Raw genomic sequence first — 14582 nt, forward strand, 5'->3', positions numbered from 1 at the left:
AACCAAGGAGGGATCACAGAGAACCGGAACCAAGGTGGGATCACGAGGACGGGGAACCAAGGAGGGATCACAGAGGACCGAGCATCGAGGACCGGTCATCGAGGACCGAGAAGGATCTGTAGGTTTCTAATTTCAGGTTATGAGATGCAGCTGGTGCCGCCCCAGAGATGACATCCCTGAGGGGTGCCGCCCCAGAGATGACATCACTGAGGGGTCCGCCCCAGAGATGACATCCCTGGGGGTGCCGCCCCCAAGATGACATCACTGAGGGGGTGCCGCCCCAGAGATGACATCACTGAGGGTGCCGCCCCAGAGATGACATCACTGAGGGGTGCCGCCCAGAGATGACATCACTGAGGGGGTGCCGCCCCAGAGATGACATCACTGAGGGGGTGCCGCCCAGAGATGACATCACTGAGTGGGTGCCGCCCCAGAGATGACCTCCCTGGAGCTAAAGACCACGTCCCTCCCTGCGGTCCGCCGTTACTTGACGGTAGAAAGGCGATGTTGTCGAACTCTTTGAACGAATCCCTCCACCTGCTGACTGTCTTCATCGCCGTAGAGCCAGGTACGCCGCTGCACCGCCAACCTGACGGAGGAAACCGCTATTAAGCAGAATCATCACTTTACACACACACACACACATATATACACACATATACACACATATACACACTTTTGGGGACATAATTTGAAGTTTGGAAAAAAGGTAATAAATTGCAATATCCCCTTAAATATTGCAATATGTTTAAGATATTAAGATAATGTCGTATTGTGATGTAAGTAGTTTGACAATATCATGAAATCACATCCCGAGGAGATCGCATCCCGAGGAGATGACATCCCGAGGAGATGGCATCCCGAGGAGATGACATCCCGAGGAGATGGCATCCCGAGGAGATGACATCCCGAGGAGATCGCATCCCGAGGAGATCGCATCCCGAGGAGATGACATCCCGAGGAGATCGCATCCCGAGGATATCAGATCCCGAGGATATCAGATCCCGAGGAGATGACATCCTGAGATACCCGGTGATGTGCATAAGTTTCAGCCAGGTGTGAAAACATGCTGTAAACTAAGAATACTTTCAAAAATATAACTAAGAATACTTTTTTTTTTTTTTTAAATCAGTTTAAAAAATGCAAAGTGAGTGAACAAAAGGATTCCATAGGTCAGAGATGAGGTTACCTGCTGCTGCAGAGACTCAACAAACCACTCGTCCCCCATGAAGTTACAGGCCATGTCCACGTCCCCGTTATACACCAGGACCCGGTACTTCTGCAAAGAGAAACAGTCCCTGTCATTTTAAACCAGGACACGCCCCCAAACACCTGGAGAAACACTGTCCCTTTCAAACAAGGACACGCCCCCAAACACCTGGAGAAACACTGTCCCTTTAAACCAGGACACGCCCCCAAACACCTGGAGAAACCACTGTCCTTTAAACAAGGACACGCCCCCAAACACCTGGAGAACACTGTCCCTTTGAACAAGGACACGCCCCCAAACATCTGGGGAAACACTGTCCCTTTAAACAAGGACACACGCCCCCAAACACCTGGAGAAACACTGTCCCTTTAAACAAGGACACGCCCCCAAACACCTGGAGAAACACTGTCCCTTTAACCAGGACACGCCCCCAAACACCTGGGAAAACTGTCCTTTTAAACCAGACACGCCCCCAAACACCTGGAGAAACACTGTCCCTTTAAAACCAGGACACGCCCCCAAACACCTGGAGAAACACTGTCCTTTTAACCAGGACACGCCCCCCCAAACACCTGGAGAACACTGTCCCTTTAAACAAGGACACGCCCCCAAACACCTGGAGAAACACTGTCCCTTTAAACCAGGACACGCCCCCAAACACCTGGAGAAACACTGTCCCTTTAAACCAGGACACGCCCCCAAACACCTGGAGAAACACTGTCCCTTTAAACCAGGACACGCCCCCAAACACCTGGAGAAACACTGTCCTTTTAAACAAGGACACGCCCCCAAACACCTGGAGAAACACTGTCCCTTTAAACAAGGACACGCCCCCAAACACCTGGAGAAACACTGTCCCTTTAAACCAGGACACGCCCCCAAACACCTGGAGAAACACTGTCCTTTTAAACAAGGACACGCCACCAAACACCTGGAGAAACACTGTCCCTTTAAACAAGGACACGCCCCCAAACACCTGGAGAAACACTGTCCTTTTAAACAAGGACACGCCACCAAACACCTGGAGAAACACTGTCCCTTTAAACAAGGACACGCCCACCAAACACCTGGAGAAACACTGTCCCTTTAAACCAGGACACGCCCCCAAACACCTGGAGAAACACTGTCCTTTTAAACCAGGACACGCCCCCAAACACCTGGAGAAACACTGTCCCTTTAAACCAGGACACGCCCCCAAACACCTGGAGAAACACTGTCCCTTTAAACAAGCGTCTTTATAAATGAATATATGATTCATGGTCACTGTCCTTATGAATGATTCCACCCCCCTATAGGATTATGAGGACCACCATACTAAGACTAATTCTACGTGGCATTGATCCAACAAGGTGCTGAAAGCATTCTGTGGAAATGTCGGCCCATATTGAGAGGATAGCATCACACACACACACACACACACACACACACACACATACATATATATATGTATATATATATGTGAAATGTCGGCCCATATGTATGTATGTATATATATATATATATATATATATATATATTTATATATGAAATGTCGGTCCATATTGAGAGGATAGCATCTTGCAGTTGATGGAGATTTGTGGGATCGCATCCAGAACATGGACATGGTCAGGAACCAGGCTCAGGTAGGCCGGGGCATTTAAACCAGGCCCAATGGCACTAAGGGGCCTAAAGTGGGCCAAGAAAACATCCCCCACACCATTACACCACCACCAGCAGCCTGCACAGTGGTAACAAGGCATGATGGATCCATGTTCTCCTTCTGACTCCACCATCTGAAGGTCTCAACAGAAACCAGACTCAGCAGACCAGGACACATGTTACAGTCTTCAACTGTCCAGGTTTGGTGAGCTCTTGCAGATTGTGGCCTCTTGTTCCTATTTGTAGAGGAGATGAGGGGTACCCGGGGGGGTCTTCTGCTGTTGTAGCCCCCCCCCCCACCCCCCCAAGGTTGTGCGTGTTGTGGTCTTGCTGCACCTCGGTTGTAACGAGTGGTTATTTCAGTCCAAGTGTCTCTTCTATCAGCTTGAATCAGTCGTCCCGTCTCCTCTGACCTCTAACATCAACAAGGCCTCCCCCCCCCCCAGGACTGCTGCATGCTGGGTGTTTTTCCCTTTCCACACCATTCTTTGTAAACCCTAAAGATGGTTGTGGGTTTAAATCCCGGTAACTGAGCAGACCGGCCCGTCTGGCTCCAACAACCACGCCACGCTCCAAATGTCTTAAATCCCCTTTCTGTCCCATTCTGACATTCAGTTTGGAGTCCAGGACATGGTCTGGACCAGGTCAGGAGATGGTCTGGACCAGGACCACACCCCTAAATGCATTGAAGCAACTGCCCTGTGATTGGTTGATTAGATAATTGCATTAATGAGAAATTGAACAGGTGTTCCTTATAATCCTTTAGGTGAGTGGATATTATGAATGAATATATTATGGAATGACAGGAAAATCCAGTTCTAAAACATGTGGATGACGGGTGGATGACGTGTGGATGACGTGTGGATGACGTGTGGATGACGGGTGGATGACGGGTGGATGAAGGGTGGATGACGTGTGGATGAGGGGTGGATGAGGGGTGGATGACGGGTGGATGACGTGTGGATGAGGGGTGGATGAGGGGTGGATGAAGGGTGGATGAAGGGTGGATGACGGGTGGATGACGTGTGGATGAGGGGTGGATGAGGGGTGGATGAAGGGTGGATGAAGGGTGGATGAAGGGTGGATGAAGGGTGGATGACGTGTGGATGAAGGGTGGATGAAGGGTGGATGACGGGTGGATGACGTGTGGATGAAGGGTGGATGACGTGTGGATGAAGGGTGGATGACGTGTGGATGAAGGGTGGATGACGTGTGGATGACGTATGGATGACGGGTGGATGACGTGTGGATGACGGGTGGATGACGGGTGGATGACGTGTGGATGAAGGGTGGATGACGGGTGGATGACGGGTGGATGACGGGTGGATGACGTGTGGATGAGGGGTGGATGAGGGGTGGATGACGGGTGGATGACGTGTGGATGAGGGGTGGATGAGGGGTGGATGAAGGGTGGATGAAGGGTGGATGACGGGTGGATGACGTGTGGATGACGGGTGGATGACGGGTGGATGACGGGTGGATGAGGGGTGGATGACGGGTGGATGACGTGTGGATGAAGGGTGGATGACGTGTGGATGACGGGTGGATGACGTGTGGATGACGGGTGGATGACGGGTGGATGACGGGTGGTGGTGCGTTCACTGACCAGAGCAGAGAGCAGCTTCTGGTACTGTTTCCTGACATCCAGGTACAGACGGCCGTAGTTCAGATTCACCTCAGAGCTGCAGAACACAGACACAGAGACACAGAGACACAGAGACACAGAGACACAGAGACACAGAGAGACAGACACACAGACAGACACAGAGAGAGAGACACGGAGACACACAGAGACAGACACAGAGACACACAGACAGACACAGAGACACAGAGAGAGAGAGAGAGACACACAGAGACAGACACAGAGACAGACACAGAGACACACAGACAGACACAGAGACACAGAGAGAGAGAGAGAGAGACACAGAGACAGACACAGAGAGAGAGAGAGACAGACACACAGACAGACACAGAGACACACAGACAGACACAGAGACACAGAGAGAGAGACACGGAGACACACAGAGACAGACACAGAGAGAGACAGACAGAGACACACAGACAGACACAGAGAAAGAGACAAAGAGACAGAGACACAGAGAGAGAGAGACAGTAAGAAGTAATCTGTACTTTTACTTCAGTATGTTTTGTATGAGTATTACAGTAGTAGTATAGAATATTATAATATCTCCAGGGGTGTGTGTATGTGTGTGTGTGTGTGTGTGTGTGTGTGTGTGTGTGTGTGTGTGTGTGTGTGGGGGGTTACCTGCAGATGACCCAGTCCAGGGCGTCCCGGCTGATGTGCAGTGCTGCTTTGACGAACGGGTTGTTGAGATACAGCTTGGCGGGGGTGGAGTTGGTGCAGGGGGGGTCCAGGCGCACCGACCGGTGCAGGGACACCGCCCGCAACTTCTACAGGACCACAGGAGACCCGATGTTAAGAAGACACTGGACACGGAGACCGGGGGGCCCCCTGTACCTGTCATAGGTCCCGCCCCTGGCAACGTTCATAAGCCCCGCCCCCTGGAGACTGTCATAGGTCCCGCCCCCTGGAGACTGTCATATGTCCCGCCCCCTGTAGACTGTCCTAAGCCCCGCCCCTGTAGACTGTCATAGGTCCCGCCCCCTGAGACTATCATACGTCCCGCCCCTGGAGACTGTCCTAAGCCCCGCCCCCTGGAGACTGTCATAAGCCCCGCCCCCTGGAGACTGTCATATGCCCGCCCCCTGGAGACTGTCCTAAGCCCCGCCCCCTGGAGACTGTCCTAAGCCCCGCCCCCTGGCGGTGGGTTGAGGAAATAAACCTCAATTAATCTAAAAACAACAAAAAGTTTAAAAAGTGACAAAAACGTTAGGAAAGAGCCTAGTGGACTGGTATCAGACAGACCTGGTCCCAGAGCCTAGTGGACTGGTATCAGACAGACCTGGTCCCAGAGCCTAGTGGACTGGTATCAGACAGACCTGGTCCCAGAGCCTAGTGGACTGGTATCAGACTGACCTGGTCCCAGAGCCTAGTGGACTGGCATCAGACAGACCTGGTCCCAGAGCCTAGTGGACTGGTATTATCAGACTGACCTGGTCCCAGAGCCTAGTGGACTGGTATTATCAGACTGACCTGGTCCCAGAGCCTAGTGGACTGGTATTATCAGACTGACCTGGTCCCAGAGCCTAGTGGACTGGTATTATCAGACTGACCTGGTTCCAGACCCGAGTGGACTGGTATTATCAGACTGACCTGGTTCCAGACCCGAGTGGACCTGTGGTTGATGAACCAGTTCCCCAGGTCTCGGATCACCAGCTCGCCTCCGTCCTCGCTGACAAACACAAACAGGAAACAGGAAACAGGAAGTGAACCTCTGAGGTCCCACGGGACTGTGACGGCGTGATGATGTCAGAGGTTACCTGTCTCTGCCGACCCCCCCGGGACACGGAGCGTACAGGTTGTACATGTTGAGTCCAGAACTGTAGACGATGAGCTGGACTTCAGACAGCTGCAGAACACACACACACACACACACACACACACACACACACAGACACAGACACAGACACACACACACACACACACACACACACACACACACACACACACACACACACACACACACACACACACACACACCACACAGACACAGACACAGACCACACACACACAGACACACACACACACAGACACACACACACACACACTTTATATAGCACTTTAAAAACGTAACCCAACATAGACCCTAGTGTAGACCCAAATATAGAGCCAGCAGACCCAGTATGGACCCAGTATGGACCCAGTATAGACCCTAGTATGGACCCAGTATTGACCCAGTATGGACCTAGTATAGACCCAGTATGGACCCAGTATGGACCCAGTATGGACCTAGTATAGACCCTAGTATTGACCCAGTATGGACCCAGTATTGACCCAGTATAGACCCTAGTATTGACCCAGTATGGACCCAGTATGGACCTAGTATAGACCCTAGTATTGACCCAGTATGGACCCAGTATTGACCCAGTATAGACCCTAGTATTGACCCAGTATGGACCTAGTATAAACCCTAGTATTGACCCAGTATGGACCCAGTATTGACCCAGTATGGACCTAGTATAAACCCTAGTATAGACCCTAGTATTGACCCAGTATGGACCCAGTATTGACCCAGTATGGACCTAGTATAAACCCTAGTATTGACCCAGTATGGACCCAGTATTGACCCAGTATTGACCCTAGTATTGACCCAGTATGGACCCAGTATGGACCCAGTATGGACCCTAGTATGGACCCAGTATGGACCCAGTATGGACCCAGTATGGACCTAGTATAGACCCAGTATTGACCCAGTATTGACCCAGTATTGACCCAGTATTGACCCTAGTATTGACCCTAGTATTGACCCAGTATTGACCCAGTATGGACCCTAGTATGGACCCAGTATGGACCCAGTATGGACCCAGTATGGACCTAGTATAGACCCAGTGTAGACCCAGTGTAGACCCAGTATTGACCCAGTATAGACCCTAGTATTGACCCAGTATGGACCTAGTATAAACCCTAGTATTGACCCAGTATGGACCCAGTATTGACCCAGTATGGACCTAGTATAAACCCTAGTATTGACCCAGTATGGACCCAGTATGGACCTAGTATAAACCCTAGTATTGACCCAGTATGGACCCAGTATTGACCCAGTATGGACCTAGTATAAACCCTAGTATTGACCCAGTATGGACCCAGTATTGACCCAGTATTGACCCTAGTATTGACCCAGTATGGACCCAGTATGGACCCAGTATGGACCCTAGTATGGACCCAGTATGGACCCAGTATGGACCCAGTATGGACCTAGTATAGACCCAGTATTGACCCAGTATTGACCCTAGTATTGACCCTAGTATTGACCCAGTATTGACCCAGTATGGACCCTAGTATTGACCCAGTATGGACCCTAGTATGGACCCAGTATGGACCCAGTATGGACCCAGTATGGACCTAGTATAGACCCAGTGTAGACCCAGTGTAGACCCAGTGTAGACCCAGTATATTTGTGACTCACGCTGATGGAGCAGTTCTGATTCTGGTTGTCGTAGAAGTTGCACCTCCCGTCGGAGCAGCAGAAGGTCTGCAGCTGGTCCCAGAGCCGGGTGCCCAGCAGACCGTGGTAATAGGCGAAGAACACCAGAGAGTTATCGTTCATCTCGTAGCTGGACATGCCGTTCCCCACCGCCACGCCCTGGAACACAGCCGACCTCGCTAGCGTTAGCATCGCACGGGCTAGTGTTAGCATCGCACGGGCTAGTGTTAGCATCGCAGGGGCAACTGTTAGCAACGCAGGGGATAGTGTTAGCATCGCAGGGGCAACTGTTAGCAACGCAGGGGCTAGTGTTAACATCGCACGGGCTAGTGTTACCATCGCACGGGCTAGTGTTAGCATCGCACGGGCTAGTGTTAGCATCGCAGGGGCAACTGTTAGCAACGCAGGGGCTAGTGTTAACATCGCACGGGCTAGTGTTACCATCGCACGGGCTAGTGTTAGCATCGCACGGGCTAGTGTTAGCATAGCACGGGCTAGTGTTAGCATCGCAGGGGCAACTGTTAGCAACGCAGGGGCTAGTGTTAGCAACGCAGGGGCTAGTGTTAGCATCGCACGGGCTAGTGTTAGCATCGCACGGGCTAGTGTTAGCAACATAGAGGGTTAGTGTTAGCATTGCACAGGTTAACATAAACAACACACAGGGTAACGAGACCTTGAACACAACACACAGGATAACATGACCCTGAATGCAACAAACTGGTTAAAACAACTTTGGACGCAACAAACAGGTTAAAAAAAACCTGAACGCAACACACAGGGTAACACGAACCTGCCTGTAGTGTTAGCATGTACCCGTGTGTTAGCCTATAGTGTTAACGTGCTAGTGGTACCTGCAGGTTGAGGCTGTAGTGTTAGCGTTAGCGGTACCTGCAGGTTGAGATTGTAGCATTAGCGTGCTAGTGGTACCTGCAGGTTGAGGCTGTAGTGTTAGCGTTAGCGGTACCTGCAGGTTGAGATTGTAGCGTTAGCGTGCTAGTGGTACCTGCAGGTTGAGGCTGTAGTGTTAGCGTTAGCGGTACCTGCAGGTTGAAATTGTAGCGTTAGCATGCTAGCGGTACCTGCAAGTTGAGGCTGTAGCATGATAGCGGTACCTGGAGGTTGAGGCTGTAGCGTTAGCATGTTAGCAGTACCTGCAGGTTGAGGCTGTACCGGTAGCATGCTAGCGGTACCTGCAGGTTGAGGCTGTAGCGTTAGCGTGCTAGCGGTACCTGCAAGTTGAGGCTGTAGCGTTAGCGTGCTAGCGGTACCTGCAGGTTGAGGCTGTAGCGTTAGCGTGCTAGCGGTTCCTGCAGGTTGAGGATGTAGCGTTAGCGTCCTAGCGGTACCTGCAGGTTGAGGATGTAGCGTTAGCGTGCTAGCGGTTCCTGCAAGTTGAGGCTGTAGCATGCTAGCGGTACCTGCAGGTTGAGGCTGTAGTGTTAGCGTTCTAGCGGTACCTGCAGGTTGAGGCTGTAGCGTTAGCGTGCTAGCGGTACCTGCAGGTGGAGGCTGTAGCGTTAGCGTGCTAGCGGTACCTGCAGGTGGAGGCTGTAGCGTTAGCGTGCTAGCGGTACCTGCAGGTTGAGGCTGTAGCGGCAGCGTGCTAGCTGTACCTGCAGGTTGAGGCTGTAGCGGCAGCGTGCTAGCTGTACCTGCAGGTTGAGATTGTAGCGTTAGCATGCTAGCGGTACCTGCAAGTTGAGGCTGTAGCATGCTAGCGGTACCTGGAGGTTGAGGCTGTAGCGTTAGCATGTTAGCAGTACCTGCAGGTTGAGGCTGTAGCGTTAGCGTGCTAGCGGTACCTGCAAGTTGAGGCTGTAGCGTTAGCGTGCTAGCGGTACCTGCAGGTTGAGGCTGTAGCGTTAGCGTGCTAGCGGTTCCTGCAGGTTGAGGATGTAGCGTTAGCGTGCTAGCGGTACCTGCAGGTTGAGGATGTAGCGTTAGCGTGCTAGCGGTTCCTGCAAGTTGAGGCTGTAGCATGCTAGCGGTACCTGCAGGTTGAGGCTGTAGTGTTAGCGTTCTAGCGGTACCTGCAGGTTGAGGCTGTAGCGTTAGCGTGCTAGCGGTACCTGCAGGTGGAGGCTGTAGCGTTAGCGTGCTAGCGGTACCTGCAGGTTGAGGCTGTAGCGGCAGCGTGCTAGCTGTACCTGCAGGTTGAGGCTGTAGCGGCAGCGTGCTAGCGGTACCTGCAGGTTGAGGCTGTAGCGTTAGCGTGCTAGCTGTACCTGCAGGTTGAGGCTGTAGCGGTAGCGTGCTAGTGGTACCTGCAGGTTGAGGCTGTAGCGTTAGCGTGCTAGCGGTACCTGCAGGTTGAGGCTGTAGCGTTAGCGTGCTAGCGGTACCTGCAGGTTGAGGCTGTAGCGTTAGCGTGCTAGCGGTACCTGCAGGTTGAGGCTGTAGCGTTAGCGTGCTAGCGGTACCTGCAGGTTGAGGCTGTAGCGTTAGCGTGCTAGCGGTACCTGCAGGTTGAGGCTGTAGCGTTAGCGTGCTAGCGGTACCTGCAGGTTGAGGCTGTAGCATGCTAGCGGTACCTGCAGGTTGAGGCTGTAGCGTTAGCGTGCTAGCTGTACCTGCAGGTTGAGGCTGTAGCGGCAGCGTGCTAGCGGTACCTGCAGGTTGAGGCTGTAGCGTTAGCGTGCTAGCGGTACCTGCAGGTTGAGGCTGTAGCGTTAGCGTGCTAGCGGTACCTGCAGGTTGAGGCTGTAGCGTTAGCGTGCTAGCGGTACCTGCAGGTTGAGGCTGTAGCGTTAGCGTGCTAGCGGTACCTGCAGGTTGAGGCTGGCGTCCTCCATCACCCTCTCGGCGAGCGTCGGGATGTAGATTCCTCCGTAGCTCTCTCCGGTCAGGAACAGCTGGTTCTTGCTGTACTCGGGGAACAGACGGAAGAACTCCTTCAGAGCCAGATAGTTGTTCATCGACACCTGGGGCGGAAACAACAAACACGTTACCATGGCGACCTGTGAGCCAATCAGATGCCGGTTTCAGCGTGTCACTGACCTCGGTGTCGTTGGTGACGTAGTTCTTATCGTCGGAGTACGAGAAGCCGACGCCGGCGGGAGACTCCAGGTACAGCACGTTGGCAATCTGCTCAAAAGACAAATTTTAAAAAAAGTGTGTGTTAATCTGGGCCCTACGTTCCCGTGCACTGCTGACATTATGGGATGGATCCCTAGAGAGAGAGACCTCTTAGTTAAAGAGTTTAACATGAAACAGCCCTGAAATCACCATCACCAAACCCACCAGACTCCATGTAAATAATCACTACTTTTAGCGTGTATAGAGCAGCATATCTCCACCAGACTCCATGTAAATAATCACTACTTTTAGCGTGTATAGAGCAGCATATCTCCACCAGACTCCATGTAAATAATCACTACTTTTAGCGTGTATAGAGCAGCATATCTCCACCAAACTCCATGTAAATAATCACTACTTTTAGCGTGTATAGAGCAGCATATCTCCACCAGACTCCATGTAAATAATCACTACTTTTAGTGTGTATAGAGCAGCATATCTCCACCAGACTCCATGTAAATAATCACTACTTTTAGTGTGTATAGAGCAGCATATCTCCACCAGACTCCATGTAAATAATCACTACTTTTAGCGTGTATAGAGCAGCATATCTCCACCAGACTCCATGTAAATAATCAGTACTTTTAGCGTGTATAGAGCAGCATATCTCCACCAGACTCCATGTAAATAATCACTACTTTTAGCGTGCATAGAGCAGCATATCTCCACCAGACTCCATGTAAATAATCACTACTTTTAGCGTGTATAGAGCAGCATATCTCCACCAGACTCCATGTAAATAATCACTACTTTTAGCATGTATAGAGCAGCATATCTCCACCAGACTCCATGTAAATAATCACTACTTTTAGCATGTATAGAGCAGCATATCTCAACCAGACTCCATGTAAATAATCACTACTTTTAGCGTGTATAGAGCAGCATATCTCCACCAGACTCAGTGTCAGTGATTATTTAATTGGAGTCTGGTGGGTTTGGTGATGTACATTTTGGAATAACTCAGAAACATGGAGACAGGTTCAGGTTGAAGAAACAGTTTCCTGTTGACCAATAAGACACTTGGAGTAACAGACCTTGTTCCAGGAGTGCGGGTTGACCTGCAGCGACGATCCGTCGTCCTGGATCTGAAACAATAGGTCAGAGGTCAGCAGGTGTTCCTGTGACATCACAGTGACATCACAGCGAGGCGACCTACCAGGAAGGGGCCGTGCTCCGTCAGCAGTCCGTCCAGAGAGCTGCAGCCGGGGCCGCCGTTCAGCCACAGCACCACGGGGTCAGAGGCCGGCGTCTGCTGGGACTCCACAAACCTGAACGCAGCACACAGGTTAACAAGACCCTGAACGCAGCACACAGGGTAACAAGACCCTGAACGCAGCACACAGGGTAACAAGACCCTGAACGTAACACACAGGGTAACAAGACCCTCAATGAAACACACAGGGTAACACGACCCTGAACGCAACACACATGGTAACATGAACCTGAACGCAACACAGAGGGTAACAAGAACACGACACACAGGGTAACAGGACCCTGAACGCAACACACAGGGTAACACGAACACAACACACAGGGTAACACGACCCTGAACGCAACACACAGGGTAACACGACCCTGAACGCAACACACAGGGTAACACAAACACAACATGCAGGACGAGGGTTTTAACCCTGACCCAGGTACCATGTGCCTGTGCCCCTCCCCTTACCCCCACCCCCAGGACCTACCCCCTGGTTCTAACCCCCCCAGGTCCTAACCCCCCATGACCGACCCCCCCGGTCCTAACCCCCCCAGAACATAACCCCCCCTAGGTCCTAACCCCCAGGTCCTAGCGCCCCAGAACAAGACCGTGCTCTGAGGACTAACCCCCCAGAGCCTAACACCCCAGGTCCTAACCCCCCCAGGTCCTAACCCCCAGGACCTAACCCCCCAGGACCTAACCCCCCGGACCAGACCTTGTTCTGAGGGACTGACCAGTAGTGCAGTGTTTTCCGTCGGCTACGTTCAGGTACCCGAGTAGTGTCGGAAACTTGGCTGTTTCTGCAGACCGGGCAGGTAGGTGACCTCGTCTGCAGCCGGAGCCGCTGCCACGCCCCCCCCGGCCTCCCCCCCCAGCAGGGAGGACAGGAAGACACACAACACCAGCCGCTGCATCTGCAACACAACAGGAAGTGAAAAATAGTAAATGTGTTTTGTTTTTGTTTTTATATATTATATATAATTATAATATTTATACTACATATATAATGTATAATATATATAATAAAGGCCTTAAATGTCCCAAAAAATTGGATTTATAACGTGATCCTTTTCACACACGGGACGAATCGATGTTAAATGCGGATGTTTCTGGACAGAGTTCGGCGGGCAGAGGGAACATCCGGTTAGACCGGGTCGGGGTTCTCCGTCAGACTGACCGGATCACATGGGGGGGGGGATAGAAACACGTTACATCCGGTTAGATCTCTGTAATCTAGGTTTGTGTTCCGCAGATTCACTAACGTCATAATGTTAAGGACCAAGACAAACACGTGATGCTGACCGGAAGTCGTGTTTGTGGTTGATTTTGTGTCAGCCGAATTGATCCCGGAGAGATCCCGATCCAGAAAGAGATCAGCACGCGATGAATTACCGCAGAGCTTCATCACAGCAGAGAGATTCATGGTTAATGTAGTTTCTTCTGAACGGAGTCCGGCGGACAGCGGGAGGGCAGCACGAGGCTCAACGGTTAACACGTCACTGGTTCAACTACAGGAAGCTCCAACACTCTACATCATCACAATAATAATAACAATAATAATAATAACAATAATAATAATAATAATAATAATAATAATAATAATAACTAAGACCATGTTTATAACCAGGAAGTGGGTTTGCTCAGGCTAGCTGCTAACTGCTAACACACAAACAAGGAAAAAAGATTCAGAAACTCTCACCTGTCTGTCTCCTGTCTGTCTCCTGTCTCCTGTCTGTCTCCTGTCTGTCTCCTATCTGTCTCCTGTCTGTCTCCTGTCTCCTGTCTGTCTCCTGTTTGTCCCCTGTCTCCTGTCTGTCTCCTTCCTGTCGGTCTCCTGTCTGTCTCCTGTTTGTCCCCTGTCTGTCTCCTGTCTCCTGTTTGTCTCCTGTCTCCTGTCTGTCTCCTGTCTGTCCCCTGTCTGTCTCCTGTCTGTCTCCTGTTTGTCCCCTGTTTGTCTCCTGTCTGTCTCCTGTCTGTCTCTCCGCGGTGCTGCTGCCGATTTAAAATCTCAGAATGAAAAACAACCTCAGAAAGTCACCTGACCGCAGCTCATGTGACCCGGGTCACCTGACCAGGCTGACGTAGACTACTCCTCCCTGGGTCCTAGTCAGCGTTGCCAAGTCCGCTTATTCTAAGCGACTTTGGGCTTGTTTTTTTGTAAAGTCGCTTATTTTGGGCTTGTTTTCATAGGTCTGGTTGCGTATTTGTCTCGCAAGATCTGGCAACACTGGTCACATGACCAGGCTGACGTAGACTACTCCTCTCTGGGTCCTAGTACTCTGTAGTAACAGTACTCCTCCCTGGGTCCTAGTACTCTGTAGTAACAGTACTCCTCCCTGGGTCCTAGTACTCTGTAGTAACAGTACTCCTCCCTGGGTCCTAGTACTCTGTA

At 51.3% G+C, this 14582-nt stretch overlaps 1 protein-coding gene across 1 annotated transcript; it reads right to left on the bottom strand.

The window, feature by feature from the left end:
• Window positions 1-350: 350 nt before the first annotated feature.
• On the bottom strand, window positions 351-13104 carry ctsa (cathepsin A). The gene is given in 15 exon segments (XM_032509036.1): window positions 351-521; window positions 523-587; window positions 1189-1279; window positions 4455-4530; window positions 5115-5260; window positions 6084-6162; window positions 6251-6339; window positions 7897-8073; window positions 10680-10835; window positions 10912-10998; window positions 12024-12074; window positions 12146-12257; window positions 12925-12934; window positions 12937-12966; window positions 12969-13104. Coding segments are annotated over 15 exon segments (1476 nt in total).
• Between the last annotated feature and the right edge of the window lie 1478 nt (window positions 13105-14582).

This window comes from Etheostoma spectabile, unplaced genomic scaffold, assembly GCF_008692095.1.
Source record: "Etheostoma spectabile isolate EspeVRDwgs_2016 unplaced genomic scaffold, UIUC_Espe_1.0 scaffold00010954, whole genome shotgun sequence".
Lineage (NCBI taxonomy): Eukaryota > Metazoa > Chordata > Actinopteri > Perciformes > Percidae > Etheostoma > Etheostoma spectabile.